This window comes from Neodiprion virginianus, chromosome 7 (assembly GCF_021901495.1).
Source record: "Neodiprion virginianus isolate iyNeoVirg1 chromosome 7, iyNeoVirg1.1, whole genome shotgun sequence".
Taxonomy (NCBI): Eukaryota; Metazoa; Arthropoda; class Insecta; order Hymenoptera; family Diprionidae; genus Neodiprion; species Neodiprion virginianus.
Genome location: NC_060883.1, coordinates 16,995,365 through 17,016,824, shown reverse-complemented (window position 1 = coordinate 17,016,824; position 21,460 = coordinate 16,995,365). Strand labels below are relative to the sequence as shown.

General features: G+C 37.0%; 1 protein-coding gene across 1 annotated transcript in view; it reads right to left on the bottom strand.

Moving 5' to 3' along the window:
* LOC124308489 (uncharacterized) overlaps positions 1-21,460 on the bottom strand; it is a 105,954-nt gene that overhangs the window by 73,090 nt on the left and 11,404 nt on the right. Inside the window, exons 8-13 of the mRNA XM_046771241.1 lie at positions 12,300-12,568; positions 11,594-11,658; positions 11,455-11,524; positions 10,739-10,994; positions 10,551-10,625; positions 10,245-10,334 (exon numbers count right to left, since the gene is read on the bottom strand). Of these exons, the coding sequence (XP_046627197.1) occupies positions 10,245-10,334; positions 10,551-10,625; positions 10,739-10,994; positions 11,455-11,524; positions 11,594-11,658; positions 12,300-12,568 (825 nt within the window). The remainder of the gene's footprint in view (positions 1-10,244; positions 10,335-10,550; positions 10,626-10,738; positions 10,995-11,454; positions 11,525-11,593; positions 11,659-12,299; positions 12,569-21,460) is intronic.

Below are 21,460 nucleotides of genomic sequence, written 5' to 3'. Positions count from 1 at the left end.
GAAACAAATCCTACTTTACAACAATATGCAAAAACGCTTTAAATTTACTCTCATCCAATCCAATATTGAATTTGAAAAAAAGTGAACTTGCAATTCTCCCTGGTGGAAACAAACGGCTATATCAATAGTAACTATACCTACGTCATCTACAAATTATGTTTTCGAAACTCGGCGCGTCTCTTTCAAGCCGTACGATTCGCTGCTAACAACATGGAGTGGGTTGAATTGACTCGAACGTTATTCAGCTCGTAAATACTTCGCATCTGTATCATGAGGATGAGAAAAGTTGCCACAGATCCAATCATCTGAAAACATAGAATTGGATCTATGTAAAGAATTATTTAATCGAAGCTTCACGTGCGTATTATCATCATTTATCGCTAGCTAACCTTAGAAAGCAGCGTATAATCTAAGGTGAAAAATCCCTGGGCAGTAAAGCATAGAGGATTTTGCATCAGCTGAAGAGTTAGAATGTAGATCTATAGCATGAAGAAAATTTTGTATGAAATTTGTTTAATAGTTTTGAGATATGCCCAAATAATTTGTCAAATAAATATGTAAAATGGTTCAAACTTGACGTTGTCCATTATTTCAAAACACTGGAAGAGCGCGGATACCTCATCACGAATATCTTTATTGTATATTGCAGCTGATTCCAGAATGTTCTTGATCAATTCCCCAGTTTTTTTTGCCTGAAACGTGATTTCGCTCGTCACGTTGTGGATCTTGAATTAGCTAGAATTTAAACTAACAAATGTTTTCTATTTTTAATAGCTTTCATGAAAACGGCTCAAGTACCTCGCGAGTTGTAGCTGTACAACCAATTACAAGCCAAGTAATTTTCATAATATAAAATCCAATCCACAGTACAGCTGTAATCTTTACCATCACGTCGTCGAGCATCGAACTCGACGGTGAGTCCGCGGCGAGAGTGTAACCTGTGTATAAAAGTGCTATTGATACACCGAAGGACAAAGCGATTGAAAGGAAAACCTGAAAACCGAAGATTCGGCTCAGTTCCATCGCCGTTGTGCAGAGATCTCCGTGTAATTTTCTGCAAACACAACAAGTAGTCAAAGTTTTAATAACGGAATCGGTGTTGTCTTCAAATATTTTGCATTATGATGGGTTTTCCCTGTCATTCTTTCTCATATTGAATACGATTCACAGTAAAGCTTCGTCATGTCACATGTTTCAGGAAATTGCATGATCGTTGAACGAAAAACGCTCTTGTGTCAGTTCCAGTGAGAAAAGTCTGGATACCGATGCGATTTGTTTTTGGGTATGCGGTAAAAAGGATTCGATCTGTTCGCATTATTGGGATCAAATTATCCTCAAAGTTTCACTTGATGGAAAATTTCTCTGAGCAGATTTGTGCTCTCCACTAGACAATTGGGTAAATTCCGTTTGTGCACAATCAATAATCGACCATATATTGTTCGCTAAACTATTTAAAAATTTCCAGGTAATTGACAGCACGCTGAAGCCTTTTTTAGCCACAGCCTTGGCAACAAATGTTCTTTGAATCTTTGCTCACCCTCATTCAATGCCTCATGTAAAGTGTTTATCCAAGCGTGCTAAGTACCAAATTCGTATTATAATCGTATAAAGTAAAAATTTGTCTGTTTATCGTCCATATTAAGTGTAATAGTACATTACGTAAGAAAGGAATAAAGTCGAAGATTATCGCCCGAGGGAATAATCGTTTTTCATTCCTGTGTTAAAAGTGTTTATTCCCGGCTCAACCATACAGTGAACTTTTTTTACCTCAAAAGCGGGACTGTTAGTGACAGACCTCACAGCCGGGTACTACAAGTACCCAAATTTCCTTCTGCACTAGCTATAGGTCTCACAGTCACCCTTCTCGATAGACTCAAAACAATAATAGTGGGTTCGGGGTCGATTTAACGATTAATAATATGGCGACCAGATATGAAACTGTACTTCAGGGTTTATTGGACAGGCTTTACATTCAATCAATCAGTAATTATTCAACGCTTGTGTCAACTTGGGTAACTTTCTAACGGTTATCCGTTCAACACGGGTCTCGTCACGACCAGGAAACCACCCCGTGTTAGCTTAGCTACCCCGGCAAGGCCAGCCACGCGGCTACACCAATTTCGTGTGATTTGTTATTTATTTTCGCGTATTCATGATCCGCGGACTGTAATAACCACGTTGGTTTCCCAACGTGTCAACCACCCCGGGTCTAAACCTCAACCATGAGGCCCCGGGAAGGCCAGGGCGAGAGTCCCCAACCGGCTCTACCCAGTTCTGCTCTCGCATCGAATTACTCGATCACAAGTACATTAGAAACACGATCCTACGTCATTTAATAATCAAATCGATCATTATGAGCCTCGATTCGTCGAGTTGATAGCGCCATGTTCACACAGTTCACTGTATCACTCTCGCACACATAACGAGCTACTGTCAACAAGTCTCACGTGTTTTCTCTTCCGAGTTTCGACTAATACTGATCTGGTTTTGAATTCTTGTCCGTATTCTCCTCTCGCTTGCTCTCGCGGGGATTTTGAGAACTTTAGACTGTATTGTCTTGTTGACCATTCGCTGTTGTGTGCGTGAGATTAGCGTACTTGGATTCATTCACACACACACACACACATCACAGTATTATAATACATTCTGTCCCTTTACTAATCTCTAGCTGATCTATAGCGGTCGTTCACCCCCTCGCCTTACCATACCTCTCTGTTTTTACATATGGTTTCAAGTAATGCTCGTCCAAACTGTAGCGCTATTGATATTGAGTACACTTCTTAATTTTTTACACATTCTCAGGTTGAGATCGCGTTCAGCATTGGATTATAACTTGATAATCATATGGGGCAATAATCGTCTGTGGCAATGGCCGATTAGGAAATTATAGGTTATAGGTTATAAACCACTAGTTACAGCTGTTGTTTACTGCCTATGTATTGGTATGCGTCGCCAACAGGGACAAAAGTGGCATATTTTTCCCTAGAACGCATTTGCAGGAAATATGAGATCATAATTAGCGAGAAATCCAAATCAGCGGGAAATATTAGGCCAATTTAAAAGTCCCAATCTTCAAATAAATATTTCGGCCGGAGTTGAGTGGTAAATAAAGTCTTATATGTGACGTATAAATCAAATTCGACTTTATTCCCTTGCTACATAATGTACTATCAAGGATCTCATATTTCCCGCAAATGTATTAAGAGGGAATAATATGCTACTTCCGTCCTGCTTTTCAGGTCAGAAACGTAACATTATGGTTGAGTCGGGAATAAAATTGATTTTCTTCAACCTCTCGTCAACATAGTGCTTTAAAAAAGGATGCGAATACCTTACTACTTTCGCGATACGGAGTAGCCGCTGGTTATCCATGAGTCTGTTCGATACTGCACTTCCTTGAATTTCGTTGGAAATCAAGGAGTTACGGCGCGAAAATGAACTGACCGATTCTTGGCTGGATTGCATTCTGCTCTTTCTTTGTAATTCCAATTCTACAAGAAGTGAATTCAAGCGCCGAAATCTGTTGCAAAAGTATCTGTGCGGGAAAAGTAGTCTTCATACACAATCGGATTGTTGCTATTACGTCAAATATATACTTGGCAACGATTTTACTTAAAATTTCGAATCAACTTGACAGGCCAATACATTTACTGAACAATTTACTCATAATCATCTTGCAGGTTCGACGGCATCTTCATTTTACCTGAACTTATTAGGGTTATATAGGCATATGCATGACATACGGTTCTCTGATTTGATTCGTTTGTCGCGAACAAATAGTTCTTAACTATTGCAACATCAACTGTGAAATTAAGTTTTCTCGGTCAAAGCCGAATGAACAGGGATTTGCATTGTGTAACCAACTGAACACCAGAATTTTGTAGCTAATTCTTGGCCGTTTTTTTTTTTTTTGTGCGTGCTTACGTGCAACAAAGTTTTTACAAACAAGCGGTATGGTTATCGCAATATCATAAAATTAAAAAAATTTAGAGAGCCGCCCCCTGCACAGTGTCAGTTAACCAGGGTACAAAAGGCACAAATGAAAATCTTTAAGATCACGAAAATTGTATAAAAATTGATGGAATGGTAGATATCACTATTTTTTAAATATCCTAAGAATTTCTGTTGTTGTGTATTCGGTTTTCACCTGATGCTGGTGTTGTAGGTGAAGTCAAATATAAAAGTGAAGAACATATGATGATGTGTACCCAACAGGAAACTAGTGCGGGCAGACTCGTTGGGGTAATCGAGACCGACGAAGAGAAAATCGAAAATTTGAAGGATGGTCATGTAGGTGAAACCAATTAGCAGCTCAATGATTTGAGTTTTGTACACTGATTCGTAATCATACGATATTCCCAGTGTCTTCAGCTTAGCGTTGATAGAGATTATCTTGCGAAAGGTATTTCTGATAGCCTGGAAAACAACGGGATTTTATATTACACGTTTCAAGAAGAAAAATTAAAGAAAGCAGAAGAATAAGATCACGTGAAGCTCGGGCATTCTGCCATTACAGGTAAAAATGATTGAAAAATATCTAATTTGTATTCAGATGATAATTATCGTGACCTGTGACCTAAACTGCGACGTAAACATCGAGACGGCGATAAAAATAGTGTGGATGTGAGCGTTCAGGCGATAGTTTGTTGCTGCGATTGTGGACCCCATGAACACCTTCAACTCTGGGAAATTTGCCATCTTCAGCAGTACCACGTCCATCGTTAGAGTCAGTAGGGCCCAAATAACTGATAACAATGGTCGGGGTTTGTCCTTGGGATAGTAGAGAACATCGATTCCGAAGATCAAGTTCAGTGTACATGTCGGTGCAAATGCTGCTCGTAATGTTCCTGGGACCGGTAACTTCATGGTTTCTTTGATCTCCGTATTTCTTGTTCAAGAAAAACCAGGTAGATGAGAGACACTTGGTATGAAACGAAGCTGCTGGTTTGCATTACCATTTTTATCATGTTACGGGGATGTCTGACCTCCATTAAATATGGCAAATACTGTTTTACAATTCTTACTGTTTCTAAATCATACAATGGCATCTGACTTTGGCAAATGATAGGGTTTATTATTGTGCATGAAGGTTGGCTAAGGAGAGTTCGTCAAATTGATGATAAAATACAAAAAATATCTGACGAAGCTGTACCAGCATACTATAACCTCAATTCACATAAAAAATAGATTGTAAATACTCAATTTCCAGTGAATTTTCCAAGCTTTTCTCAACCAACCAATAAGCAGATATGAGCCGTATGACAGCTCAAAGTTTGAAAAGATTTCATTGTTTACAAGAAAAGAAAAAATTATAAAATACGATGAGCCGTATTTGATGGAGGTCCTACATCCTTCGAATGTGCTAAAATCAAAATTTTATATCGAATCACGCATTGCAATGAATGTATAAACATTTACAGAGAATCGAGATTAAGGGCGGGTGGCGAAGTGGGCTCAATTCATAACTGGGGCAAAACGGGCATTAGCTTGTACCAACTGCAGCAACTCATGAAAAATACTGTAATTTCTCAAAAATCTGTCAGTGTTTTGGAATTTAACACAATGAAACAGTTGCAACCATTTATCGCGATCACTACTTTACTTTGTACCGGGTCTAAATGTGGAAACAAGCCACCACGCCGCCCACAAATAGGCAATCCGGCGTCACAATTTAGTTCGTGAGTTGGCACCCTGGAAAGCCGTAGAACGAGGAAAGGCGACCATGAAACGACCTAACCTCAAACTTGAACAACAAATCAAACGACAAAAAGTTAGCGTCTGGCCGCAACTGATTGTGAGTTGGTCAACCTGACAAGCGTAAAAAAAAACTATCCGTGACATAATTGAATCTATATGGAATCACATAATTTGAGGCATTCCCATTTAAGTGTTCAGTTTCCATTCAATTTTTCCTAAATTGACCCCCCCCCCCCCTTCCCCCAAATCAACTTTAAATAATTCAAAGACAATCCTGAAATTTTTTATCATTCTTATCTGAACTACAACCCGTGCGTGTAAGAGGGAGGATTTCCCCATTTTAAATACACGTGTTTCGGACACATTTGTAGCATATATGTTATTGTAAGAGTAATAATGTTCAAAAAAATCTGTAACTGCAAGATTTTAGTGGGAATTAGTGTTACTATATGAGCAAAAATTCACATCATCATACCAGGTATTCTCGACAAATTGCACTTCCTCTAAATGGAAAAAAGTCAGATTTCGAGGGTGTGCAATTCGTCAACATACTATATTGTTAATAGTCTCGTTTTACCTCATTCAGTTGCCAGGCATGGGACAATGTGGGTCATACAACACGTTTCACGTGACAATAAACGAACTCAGAAATTAACAACTTGGAAATTTCTGTTTCGATATCGTGATATTTGAGTTCTGCGAATTATTTTAAGTAAGATTAATTGAATAAATATACAGATAGTGGTATCAATAAACTGAAACTTTCGTATCATTTGAAGATAAAATAAATGCATAAGCACATAAGTCCACATCGTTGCACAAGAGTAGTGATAAAAGTATATCGGAAATCTAAAATTTGATCCAATTTATACCAATAATTTTCTTACTATCCCGTTTGCAGTAATTCACGGACATCGCAGAGTCACAAAAACACAAAAAAAAACCGTCAAACGTCTTGAAAATATCATATAATATATTTTCACTTCTAGGTATTTCACATTTTGTGTATTTCATCTTTAATTAAATTAAACAATTAACATCGGCATTGTAATATGATTGAACCGCGATACGAAAAACGCATTTTCATAGTTCATATCGATTTTTGTACACTGTCGAATCAAAACATAAGCACCCGGGTAGGACGCTTGTCGAAATGTCGACTATCATTTGACTAATTAAAGCCTGCATAATGTCGAAAGTTGGAAAGTTTGACTCAGGGTTGGCAGAAAATCGACGATTATTCGCCTGAGATGTGGTAACGACTGTCAATAAACCGAAAGTCAAAGCTGGGCCAACAAAACATCAACATCGAGGCAACGCCAAAACATACATTGAATATCGTACATAGAACTCGACGTTGCGAATATAGCAAGATTAAAAAAGTTTGGCCATTATCGAAATTTCAAAGTTTTGCTCGACCATTTTTTCATGCTGACAAGTCAATTTACAATCGACTTATTTTTAGTATACAATTCACCCTATCGACTGTAAATTAACAATATAGCGGAAATTCACGAACACATCGTTGACACGTAGTCAACTATTGTATATAGGCCTGAAATATGGCCATTTTCATTGGTCTCCGGTTAGTTAATTTTAATTTCAGCCGGCAATATAAGTCAAATGTGAGTCGACCGTGTGGCAGTTGTACTCATAATGAGACAAGTCTGTCTCTTTTTATGATTCTCAGGTCTGATAGCGACATGTCATTAATTGTGACAGATATCGCGTAAATTTTTACCGGTATAATTGAACCAAGAATATTGTGTGTACGACTGAATAAATTCTGTAGTTATAGTACGATTAGATCATTTCAACGAAAAATGAGTTATTTTTCTTGACATTATACGTCACTGATAGCAGGATGCATAAAATAGAAACTTTACCTTCACAAATATCTGCAAATACGATTATACTAACAATAAGTCACAAGCGAAACGAACTATGCGAACTTCTAATTCAATAAATTTTATAGTATTCCAGATTTTGAAAATAATGAAATGAGAGTACGTATATTTTGTAAAGAACGAAAAATATAACATGAAGCATTTACTTTTGCTTGGTAGTTCTATTTTGCATGAATCACTCTCAAATGCTTGTGTCATTTTGGGACACTAGATTTAAAACAGTTAATGCAGTTACATAGTATAAAGTATCGGCTGAAAATAAAAATTTCGAGAACACAACGTAAATGAATATTTAAGTTTTAAATTAAAACTGAACTGAACGTATGATAGAAATTCTCACCTTAAGGATGCTTTTAGATTTCTTCATACCAATTAGCAAAGTGTCATTCAATTCTTTCTATCTCCGAATTCATGTGGTTATTTGTTTTTTCCAACCGATTCTACACTTAATTTAAACCAGGGGTTCCAGCTTACGTGATTACGTGACCAATGCGCTCGAGTTACTCGAGCGTTTGTTCAATTTATTAAAACTGACTTGTCCACCGGCTCTGACAGCACGATATGATCGGCTGAAAGGCCCCCGAGGTGCCGTTGAGCCCATGCTGAGAAAAAAGTGTGTGGTATCTGTAAATATATCGCATAGTAAATATTTTATTATAATAAGTTTATCACAATATTTTTTCGATAAATTGGCCTCGCACCTAAAATATCAAGTTTTCTCGAAAAATTCGAGTCTCACGGTGAAATTATATTTACTATGAAAATTACGCTCGGAAAAACCTGAAACGCTATTCTGGCCCATTATTTTCCACCGTCAGTGGTTTTTAAGATCGAAAGCAAAAAATTTCATTCCTTGTATTTGTTCCACATTATGAAACTAAATCCGTACACAATAAAAAAATCTACATGTTATGCGACTTATGCAAAGTCTCTTTAGGACATCCATGCCTATGCATAGTGTATACATAAAATTTGTAATTTGATGATCTTCTTTCCTAAATGTAGATTGATTTCGTGATTCATCGGGATCGCGCTATCTGAGAACTGCCAAATAAAAATTTCTCCAAATTCTAAAATCGTGTGCATCCAGAGGCTGGATTACCGTCAACCAAGTTTTAAACTGATTTGAGATGAATGCGGCTGTTTGGGAATAAGAATGTCAAATAAAAATAATCTCACATTCATACCTGAAGTCAGTTTCCCGGATATTGATGCCGGCATATTTCTCCTCTTTTATAGCCAAAGTTTTGCCTAAATGCATCTGTAGTAGGAATCCGCTCTGACAGGAATCATTTTAATAATCTTAATATTTTAATTTCTACAAAGTTTAAGAGTGTCCTCTTCACTCGTCAAGAGCTAATCAATTTTTTACTTTTCATCATCTTGGTGATAGAGGAAAGGTTTTGGTCTCGATTGAAAATCACTTTTTCTAATTATAACAAATCTTTACGGTTTCGAAACTCTAGAATCCGAAAAAGAGGTTCCTAGAAAAATACCGGTTCGGAGGTCTGTTCGAAAATCCTCCACGATGATCTCGGAAAAGGCTCGATGAAAAAATCTGAAACCTACAAGATTTTAGATTCGAGATCATCGCGAAAGTGTGTCGGACAGACCAGCAGAGTCTTCCCTTTTCACGGTGATGAAAAGTATCGCGGAAAAACTGTTTTTCTGGGTTGTTTTTAATGCAAACACATTTTTTTTTCCTATAGCCACTGAATTGAAAAGAATTCCTTTCAACACCATGAAGTATATGTGAACATATTGTAGGGCACTTTTTTATTTTTAACGCGCAAGGCAATTCGAAATCGTGAGTAGGAACAAGTATAACCTACTCAATGGCATGTCATATCGTCCGACAACAACATTAAGACTACTATACTCTCCAATCCTATATACACACTGCAAGAAGGAGACTAGTCTGACCACTTAATTTCATCCCTCTCTGCTCTTTACATCTACTTTTGCGACGTTTAAATGAGTACCTGACTTATCTGTGTCGACATATCGTTCTATTTTACTACACAGATTTTACAACAGCATATTAGGCTTGATTCAAAGGGTAAAGAAGTAGTTCACAGTTTTGAAGGTAGAGTGAGTGCTGACAGCAGCGCCCGAGTACTTACAATAAAAATGGGAGGAGGTTATAAGGTGCGGACAAAATATGTAAGGGTTTGTTAAGGTTATGTAGTACTCCCACACTTACCGATCGAGCAAATTCACCCGTTTTCCTTCTACATTAAATAAACAGTCGAACGGAACGGGTTCAAATTTCGAATTTACTCGGTCGGTAAGGGTAGAAGTACTACATGACCTTAAATCTATATAATGAAATGAAGAGACTGAAAAAACAGGTGTAAAAGTCAAGGTATGAATATTAGAAAAATGTGAAACGAGATTACGACTTTAGAGTTTTTTTTATTCAATCCGTTTTTTTCAGGCCGTGCTATTCGGTGAGTAAAACGTGGCGAGGGTTGAATTGACTTGACCGTTGTTCAACTCGTAGATATTTTTCATCTGTATCATGATAATAAGAAGAGTTGCAACTGACCCAATCATCTGAAAACATGGAATTAGATTTAAGTGAAGAGTGATTCGATCCAGATCCTATGTTATTATTATGATAATTTATCGTTAGCTAACCTTAGAAAGCAGTGCATAATCCAAAGTAAAAAATCCCTTGGCCGTGAAGCAAAGGCGATTTTGTATGAGCTGAAGAGATAAAATGTTGATCTGCAGTGTGAAAAAAATATACGCAATCACGAGAGTGAACACGTACGATTTTGACGAGAATACTTTCTACATGAAATTTAGTCAAAAGATCTTGAGGATTTTGTGAGATATTGATAGAAATATTTGAAACTATACATATAGTTCGAATAATTTGAAAAAGTCATATACCATTTGTTTCCACTTAATGTTTTTCATTATCTAAAAACTCGGTTATACCTCATCCCGAATATCTCTATTGTATATTGCCGCCATTTCCAAAACGTCCTGGATCAAATCCCCGGACTGTTTGGCCTAAAATGTCATTTCACATATCGCATCGTGAGTGTAGAATTTTTCTTCGTTAATCCTTCGATCATTTTTCACTTTTAAGAGACGTTATAGCGTATTCAAAGTGGATTAAGTACCTCGGTGGTTGTACCTGCACAACCAGCTGCAATCCTAGTAATTTTCACAACATAAAACCCAATCCATAATCCAGCTGCCATCTTGATCATCATGTCGTCGAGTATCGAAGTCTTCGGTAAATCCGCGGCCAAAGTGTAGCCTGTATACAGAAGTGCTGTTAATATACCGAAGGACAATGCGATTGACAGGAGAACCTGAAGGCCAAAGACTTGGTTCAGTTCCATCGCTGTGGTGCAGAGATCTCCATGTAATTTTCTGCGCATAAAACAAGTAGTCAAGATTTCAGTAACAAAACTGGTATTGTTTCCAAATATTTTGCATTATAATGGATTTTATCCCCCATCATTGCGGTAACTCTTCATCATACCACATTTTTGAGGAACGCATTGAGTCAAAATTTTCTCGCAAAGTCTCGTGATCGAAGATTTCTTTGAAAAATAAAGTTTTATGCTCACCTTTACGTGCTGGGGTAAAATTCATTTATGCATAGTGCAAAATGATCGTGTCACGAATAGTTGATTTTACTAGCTTAAAAAATTTAGAATTTACCGGAAAACTACTAGCACGCCAATGCTTTATCTATCCCTAGCCTCTGGCTACAAATAATCCTCTTTGAATTTAGTGCCAATTTCATATAATCTTATGAAATGAGAATCTATCTCTATCTATTATTTCTAATCTATCAACAAGGTGCTTTAGATCGGATTGGGCATACCTGACTACTTTGGCGATATGCAGTATCCGCTGGTTGTCGGCAAGTCTGTTCAATTGTGCACTGTCTTGGCCTGCGTTGAAGACGAAGGAGTTATAGCGTGGGATTGTCTGGACTGATTTTTGCGTGAGATGAGCCTTACCTCTATTTTCCAAATGCAATTCGGCGAGAAATGTCTTTAGCCGTCGGAACCTGTTGCCGAAATATCTGTGCGAAAATAGCAGTTTTCATACCCCATGGAATTATCGCTTACTTCAAACACGTCTTTATGGTAATGACATTTCAATCAACAACATCTTGATTTTTCAACGAACTTGACAAGTCAATACGATACAGTATCGCTCAACAAAAATTTACTCATATGATATTCCAGATTCATCGGCATCTTCATTTTATCTGAACTTATTACTAGGGTATGCTTGACATCTGGAACTCTAGTTATATTGATCTCTAGTGAACATATGGTTTTTGACTCATGATATTCGATGTGAAATTAAAAGCACGTAATTCTCTATATTCGTATTTTTTTACCCATCCATACCGACTTAGATGAATTTTTATCACGTAATCAACTGAACACCACAATTTTGTACTCGATTTCTACTTGTGTTATCGTTTTTCTGTGCTCAGATATGGCAAAATTTTGCCAATCAAACTGTATGTTGATTGTAATATCGGAAGTTTGAGAAAATTGAAAGAGCCTCTTATACAGTATCGACTATCAAGTATATCAATGGACCAAAAAAAAGCCCTTGGATTTCGAAAATTGTATGAGAATTGATTGAATCTTCAATACCATTAATTGTGAGATACCAAAATATTTCTACAGTCTTGTATTCGATTGTCACCTTATGCTAGTGTTGTAGGTGATATCAAGTATGAAAGTAAAGACTATACAGTAATGTGTAGCCGTTAAGAAACTGATGCGTGCGAATTTTCCAGGATAATCAGGACCAATGTAGATATAATCCAAGATCTGAATTACGACCATTAAGCTGAGACCAATGAATAGCTCAGTAATTTGAGCTTTGTACACCAGTGCATAGTCGTTAGGTATTCCCAGTGTCTTGAGCCGAGCGTTGATAGTGATTAGCTTCCGAAAGGCGCTTCTGGTAGCCTGGAACATAGAGTCACTTCAAATAATACGATAAATGAAAAGAAAAAAATGTACAAAGTACAATAATAAGACCATATAAAGATTGTGCATTACGGCAATGCAGATGTAAAACATGATTGAGATATATTCAATATGTATGTGGATCATAATTATTATGACCTGTGACCTAGACTGCGAGGAGAACATCGAGATAGCGACAAAAATGGTGTGAACGTAAATGTTCAGACGATAGTTGGTGGCCGCGATTGTAGACCCCATGAACACCGTCAATTCTGATAAATTAGACATTTTCACCAGTACCACATCCATTGTTAGAATCAGTAGAGCCCAGATGATTGATAACAATGGTCGGGGCTTGTCCTTGGGATAGTAAAGAACATCGATTCCGAAGATCAAATTCATCATTAGCGTCGGTGAAAATGCTTCTCGTAACGTTCCTGGGACCGGTAAGTTCATGGCTTCTTTGATCTCTCTTTCTCTTGTTTCACAAACACTACTAGTCGAGGTCGAAATGTCCTAACAATCGGTCAGCTAGGCAAACGATTCCGTTTTATGTAGTCAAAATCAAGATTGCATATTTTCAAACGCAATTTTATTTCTAATTATTTCTGTTATTGTTCCACTCCAACATATTGGAATAAGATTTAAGAAAAATGAAGGTCACTTTGAGAAGTTTCTATTTCAAAACAGTTCAAGGTTAGTTAAAACCGAATCCTTCGTATTCGCGCCAAGTCAGAATAAAACCGAACACTTCACATTTTATTATTAGCATACAGATATTGTTACCAGTTTTTATATTCAAAGAACGAGCCTAAAAATTACAGTGCGAATATATTCATATCGTCATGGTCAAATCTCAGTTTTTCACAAATTGTTCACCGTTAACTATGTCAAAAAAATACACCGGAATTAGTAAAATAGACAATCAACATTGTTTCACGATAAAAAAAAGTACGTGTGTGGCAATGTCACTTCCCTACAAATAACTCTGAATGGTGATATAAGCACCTGAAAGTCCTGAAATTCTACATAATATTCAACGTCAATATACTAATAACACCATTTGAAGTAGTTCGCAATCAAGAAATTGGAAATGAACACAGCTACAATCGACAAAAAAAAAACCTGAATCGTTTTCAAAATATTAATTTAAACTCTCACGCGTCGTACTCTTTAGATAATTTCGTACTTAATTAATTTCTAACAAATGAGATCGTCACTGTGATATGATCTAAATCGCAAATTAACACGGAAAACGCATTTCAATATTAAAACATTCCCGGCTCACATCGATTTCCGACTGACCGCCTCTACACTTTGTTCAATTATAAAACAGCTGCACTCGAAATGAGAAAGGTCCGTTCATCGGTTTGATTCTCACATCAGATAATGAAATGTTATTAATTCCGAAGGATATAGCGTAATGTTATACCAGTTTAATTGAACCACGAATATTATGCGTATGTATGCATAATTTATGTTTATGATATAGGTATGATTAGATCGTTCATTAAAAAAAATGTAGTTCATTGCTTTTGGTAATAAGTCACCGATTCTAAAATGTACTGTAACGTTTACTGCTTTCTCGGGAGCAGTAGGTCGTGAAAGCGATATTGTTACGTGAGTTCAGTGCTTGTGATAAGTAATTTTTAGTAGATTTTAATAAAGTAAAGACGTATAGAGATACGAGGATTTAGGTTATGTCCTAGTCCAAAACACCCTGTGCTGCTTAATCTAATTGATTTTCGTGGACTCGGGTAGTTTTTAGTGACCGTTGCCGCATTAGCAAGACTCGGGTATAAATACCATGGCTGCTTGTTACTATTTCACGGAATCGGGTGTAAATACCGTTGCCGTATCCCTCCTGCTGAGCTGGGATAATACACCGAGCCTGCCGAGCTTGCTAATGTTTTGATATGCAAATTTTTAAATATCGGTCATCGGACACGGAATGATACAGTGCCCTATACCTAATTCGTTTCACCATAGCTGAAAACTATGCTACCCAGATAATTGCCTGCCTGCCTGGTTAGATAAGGAAACAACCCTTGCCACACAAATGAATACACGCGACGTATTCGCTGTTATATTTCTCAATGAAATGAGAATGTACTGTGAGAATTACAACAAATGAAAAATGAACCAAAAAATGGTTATTACAAAAATAAAGTAGAAATAACTAAATACAATGCTCTTCTAAATTCTATGCGCTATTGCTTTGTAGTGATTCTAGATTCGATCTCGCTGCTCGTTAACGTTTGTTTTTGAAAATGAATTATCGATTCATTTTCTCTGTAAAAATTGCGTTCCTTGAACCTTTATGCTCGGAATAAATCGGTTTCTGTGATTCAAATTTTTCCTTCCTTCTGTTAAATTTAATCTAGTCAATCTAATTTTGGATCAATGAAATTTTTTATTTCCCTCGAGTCAAACGGGCGTTTTCCTACGTTTCTTTCCTATTGTCGACGTTGTGAGTCAGGTCTGCTCTTTGCCAGGACACTGGTCCTAGCAACTACCTGTGAATCACGTGGCGCTTTGCTTGACACTGCTGTCTGTGTACAAGCAGCGCGTCCTTTTATAGGGACCGAGCATGAGTACGAGTAGCGCCGCGAGTGGCTAAAATTGTCCCTATCGACGGGACTTGCGTTAACTTTGACAAATGGTCTGGCGGTTATTTGTCGTCATTTTTTTGAAAGAACAAATATCTTCACCGAAAAGATGCCTTCTCCCGATGTAAGAAAAGTGAAGGTTAGCTGTTGCGCTGTCGGTTGTTACAATAGTCTCAGAAATACTGAGTAATCCGTTATTAACTGTCCCTATGCGACAGGACGATTCAAAACGATTGGTTAATTAAGTGCCATGGCGTAACCACGGAAGTTTATGATTGGCTGAGTCATTGGCGTAGACAGGGGAAAATGCCCGTCGGTTGGGACAAATAGAATCGATTTGGCGCTGCCGTGAATTTTGCGCACGGTCTCTATAGGAACGATCCGGTTATAACCGGATTGTGTTGACCAGTCGGTTCTTAGGGTGAACGGGATAATCCTTTGGTAAGATGAAGTTAATCTGTCCGTCGTCGTCCGTTTGTACTCCGAAGCTGTATGAGTATGCTAATACCACTTAGGCCGTTGCAGTACACGTATTAGAGTCTTTCTCATCAATTCTATTTCGAATCAATAATACTGTCAATTTCCTTTTCGTTTTCAAATTATAAGGAATTGACTAAAAATCAAAATCTCAGTTATACACAAAGTGGAGGGTTTACGATAAATTTCAAAATCAAACTAGATGTGTGTACAAAATTCTACTTTACAATGAAAAAAAAAAAAAAAGAAAAAGCTAGACTGTTGTGAAAGCAGTCTAGACTCACCTAGCATATAAATATAATTTAAAGCATATTGCACACTTGAATGACGTACCTATACTTTTTTTACAACTATATTTTACGTAGGTATATTTTTATATAACGAGGTTGAAGCTAGTAACGTTATCGTAATGAAACGTTGGAAGAATAATTACTATTTTCCTCATTTTAAATGATTTTTAAGAAACTAAGATTCCGGAATATGAGTGTGTTTAGTTTTATTACAGTTTGCTACAATCTTAAACAATTCCAAAATTGCGAAATAACAGTTTTCGGTCAGTATGAATCGTTACGATAACGTTGCTAACTTCAGTATGATTTTATTTATCGATAGTAAATTAAATTAATTTATCTAATGAACGCAAATTTATTTTCGTTGGTTCTTTTGAACCATAGCCCACAGAGCATCACCAAAAAAAGTACATCCACATTGCAGCTCGCTCCTAATTTACGTTGAGACCGGTTGCATATTACGCAAATTATAATCAATTTTACGATATTCATCCATAAAGGTCCGTATTTCGTGGTAAGAAACTTTTTTTCAACAATCATCGGAAAAATGGGTAAAAGACAAATTGATATATTTGTTAAATTATAAGATTATACGTAATACAGTTGCGTACTATATACCAGTTGCGTTCTATACTACCTTCTTCCATAAATTTTAAGAATTCTGTATTATTAAATCCATTCGAATGTTCCCACTGGCCGGAAAATAGCGGTTCCACACTGTTAACAGCGCTTTCTGTTAGAAAAATATGGGGGAAATTTGTCTCCTTCTACTCTATGGTAATTTCGCTAAACCGGAAGTCACATATTGAGTCGCAGTAAAATTTCATTGATGTAGATGTCAGTAATTTTAGCCTGTGGTATTTTCCGCTAGTTCCGTAGGAAACGTTGAATTATTCCAAATGTGTTGCGTTTCGTAAATACTTCGCATTTGTATCATAATAACGAGATAAGTTGTCACCGATCCGATCATCTAAAATGTCAAGTAATTACCAGTTAACATAAAATATTGAAGTTCACTTGAGAGTCACGAATAAAACATTTGCAAGCATCGCTCATTCATGCCGACCTTTCGAAGCAGGCTGTAATCCAGAGTGAAGAATCCTCCTGCCGTAAAGGTGAGAGGATTTTGTATCAACTGAAGAGTGAAAATGCAGACCTGTAACCGTATAAAAAAAAAAAAAAAAACAGCTCAATGAGTACACGTTAAATAGAGCATCAACTGAAACGAGGTATACGTATTCTAATCTATTTGAAAATAGGAAAAATCCCAATAACATGTAGAATTATCCATGGTCACAAACGTTGCGATAATCATCTTGACTGTAGACTTATCTGATTCTATTATTGAATGAGATTTGAAAGGGAATGAATTGATCCTGATCGTTGACTGTATGATTTCGTTTAGTCACGGTAGCAGCCTTAAGTTTGTTAGAAATGACATTATGATAGTCAATCATCGATCTGATTAGCCATACTACTGGATTGTTAATATGATATGGTAGCAAAACCCATTTTGTATTATTGAATTTACCGAGCATGTTCATGTATGTACCTCATCGTGAATATCTCCACTATAGATTGGAGTCGATTCCGTAAAACTCTGGATCAATGCCCCAGTTCGCATAGCCTGGAAAGTGATACCATACATCATGTTGAGCTATAGAATTGCGTCATCCCTTCTATACATGGTAGGCAGTGATTCTGGGATGGCTAATTTCATCGGCAAATTCGTTACGGGGGGAATGCAGATTCACCTGCAGCGCAAGAAGACTAGAGATCGGGGAACCAAACTCCTATCCAAGCCCATAGTTTGAGGTGGGCCAATACGCGGTAGCCGCCTGGCAGCGCTGCTATAGGCGTAGAATACTTGCGCAATCCGACACTGCGCATCTCCACATTCATGTGTTTCAAGGTAGGAGGAGAGATTCGAATTATTTTGAATTACTTGATTGCGCAGTAACGTATTGCGTAAGTATTTTACGCTTAGCAGCGCTTATGAGAGGTCTGTCCTCACCACTCAAGCTCAGTCTCCTGGTCTCTAGTCTTATTGCTACAATGTCACTGTCGGCCGGCCGCTAATGTCTGAATCTGTATTACCAGCGTAATCAACTTGTCCAAGAAATTAGCCGTCTCAAAATGACTCCTCCCGTATGCATCTATCAGGTCATTATGTTTTTAGTAGTAGGGTAGAAACGCCTTTTGTGGTGACTGTACCGTTTGTGGCTGCCTTTGTAAGATTCTGAATTTTTTTAAATTGTCCTTTACTCTCTTCGATTATGCAATGGTCATGACAAAAGTCGAACACTGAGCAACTTTGGACACGAGTTTTATTACTTAGCACGCTTCGTTGTGTAAAAATTAGTGTTCACGTAGGTCAAAGCACCGTTGTACTTGCCCTTGTATGGACGTAATCTCCGATTAAGTGCGTTTTCCTTTTACGTCAATTTTCTCATACAACACGATACTAAGAGATTCATTGGCCTATGTGCCGATTTGTGTCAGAAAATTAATGTAAAAGAAAAGTACCCTAAATATAACGAATGTGGCGGCAGTTAGGTCAAACTATGATCACAACTGGTACTAATTTATTATGAATTAACGAAAACTGATACATCCACCCAAAAAGTGCGTGCTGCGTTGTGTAAAATTGATTGAGTACCTCGAAACTTGCAGCTTGACAAGTGTTGATAAGCCAAACAAGTTTCAGGATATGATATATAGCCCACGTTGCAGGAACAATCTTGATCATCGCGTCGTCATAAAGCAAAACCGCCGATGCTTCAGCCCCGAGGTCGTAGCCCGTATACAGAAGAGACGTTATCAAAGTGAATGATAACCCGATTGACAAGAGAACCTGGATGCTGTTCTCTTGATTTAAATCCATTGCCAATTTACAAAGATCCCAATGTATTTTTCTAAAGATATGATATTTGACGTCTGTATTTACCAAAAGTGGCCATAATTCTAATATTAACAGCACTATAATGTGTCTCTCGCCTCTTTTATAGAGGGACAGCATATATTGTGCTTCATTGCGAATCTGTTGATAAAAACTATTAATCAATAATTTGCGTTTGTAAAAAATCACGTCACTAGTGCAAAAGTAATAGTGTAATGAATTTACAGAGGTGGCGTCTAAAAACCGATCGAAAAGATTTTAGTCAATATAATGCAGACATGGTTGAAGCAAATCGTGATTATCAGCCACAGAGTATGGTTAAGTATTGTCAAATATTGCTTCCAAATAACTTCAATCATTTTTCTATGGATTTTATGCACACAGGTATGATTTTCCATTTGTATGTTTCACGTTTATACCAAAACGTTCGCGCAATTATACTGTTAAAAATCATTTTGGTTATCGCCCTGGAAAAAATTTGCTGTGGTTTCAAAAAGTGACGAGGAAACTTTATGTAATTGGTTTTCTGATGTTAAATTAAAACCTGATTTCAGGAAACAACGACACATATAATCAGATGTTTTTTACAGATTGGGGTTTGACATAAATTAAAAATATTCCAAGTACGTCACAGTTGATCTGCTTTATGATACCAATGAAAATTATCAGAGTTTCACAAAAGGGAGACTAATTTGATACCTTATTTCTTTGGTGGCGCTAAGGAGCCACTGATTGTTTGTACGTCTACCGCATAGTATATTTCTTGTCTTTTGTAAATTCGATTCCGTAAAAAGAGAATTCAGGCGTCGAAATCTGTTGCAACAATATCTGTGAAAAAAATCGGTTTTATGAGGTATATCATAACATTCTTGCAGTTTTCTCGAACCGTTGAAAACATGCATTCCAATAGTTTCTTTTGAGTGAGACATTCCACAAATTTTGACACTTCTCTTCGTTCCTACACCTGAAATTCCACATCAGTTTGACCAGTTGAAACATGTAGTATAGGTAAATTAAAACTAAGTCATATACGATTTTTAGCATGCTTTACGATATGCATTTCATGTAACTTTGGAAAGTTACGTCACAATGTGTACAGTTCAATTGTACGAACGAAATTGTAAAGAATTACACAGTCTGTCAGAGTCAGCACCGAATAGCGGGAAATTTGTGGGTCAATTTTTTGTGGTATACTATTTTTCATTTCTATTTTGAGACACCAAAATTTGCTGTCAGCACATTGTCAGCTCTGTGGTTAAAACAATAGCAAAAGCTTGTTAAAATTCACGGGCCCTTTCATACCGACTCAGCAGGATTCAAAGGTATTAAAGTAAAGCATTGAGGTTTCAAAGATTGTATCAGAATCAATGGAATGTTCAGTAAGTATAGAGATATTCAAAGGAATGCTGTCAAAGTGTATGTAATGATCACCTGATGCAGCTAGTGTAGGCAAAATCAAGTATGAAAGCGAACATCAAAAAGTGATGTGTGGCCAATAGAAAACTGATGCGAGCGACCTGGTCAGGATAATCAAGGCCGACGTAGAGAAAATCCAAGATTTGCAAGACAAGCATAAATGTGAACCCGACGAATAGCTCAATAATTTGAGTTTTGCACACCATTTGATAGTCATTTGGGATTCCCATTGTTTTTAGCCGAGCGTTGATAGTGATTAAATTGCGAAAGCTATTTCTGGTAATCTGGAACATGACATAATTTTCAATGACACGGTTCGTGAGAAAAAAATCATAAAACACAGAATACATAATGAGACCGTGCAAATATTGTGCGTTTTGGTATTGCAGGTAAACCCGATTGCGCGTTTTCTATAAAACACAATTTTTATAAAAATAATAATTATTCCAACCTGTGCCTTGAACTGCGAGACGAACATCGAGATGGCAACAAAAAAAAGATGTACATAAAAGAAGCAGCGATAGTTGGAGGCCGCGATTGTGGATCCCATGAACTCTACCACATCTGTCAATTTAGACATTTTCACCAGTACCACATCCATTGTTATAGTCAACAGGGCCCAGATAGCTGATAATAATGGTCGAGGTTTGTCCTTCGGGTAATGGAAAACATCCAATCCGAAGATCAAGCACATCATATACATCGGTGAGAATGCTTCTCGTAATGTTCCTCGGACTGGTAACTTCATGGTTTCTTTCACCTTATTATTTTATCTTCTTCATCAAAAACCCATGTATAAGTGTATGAAAGACATTCGTTTTTACAAAACCAAGTAGTTGGTCTCCTTTATTATTGATGTCACCATTCTCAAAGACAGCATTCTTATGCCGATACACGAAGTAGCAAATTATGCGTACTGGATTAGAATTTCTTAGGTCTTGGCTAGCAAGAGAAATAAAGACAAAACAGATGGTATCAAAGTAGCAATACGTCAAAAATTTGCATCTTGCTGTATTCTTAAATGCTTTCAACCTAGAACATGCGAGGAATGAGTGACATGATAGACAATGGTCCAAATTTGTTTTTTGTTGTTTGTAGCGATTCAATTTTATAGGAAACTTTTAACAGATTTCTATCACTTCTTTTACTCAAAAACCATCGAAAAACTGTGAAAATTTATCTTTAAGCAAAGTGAAATTTC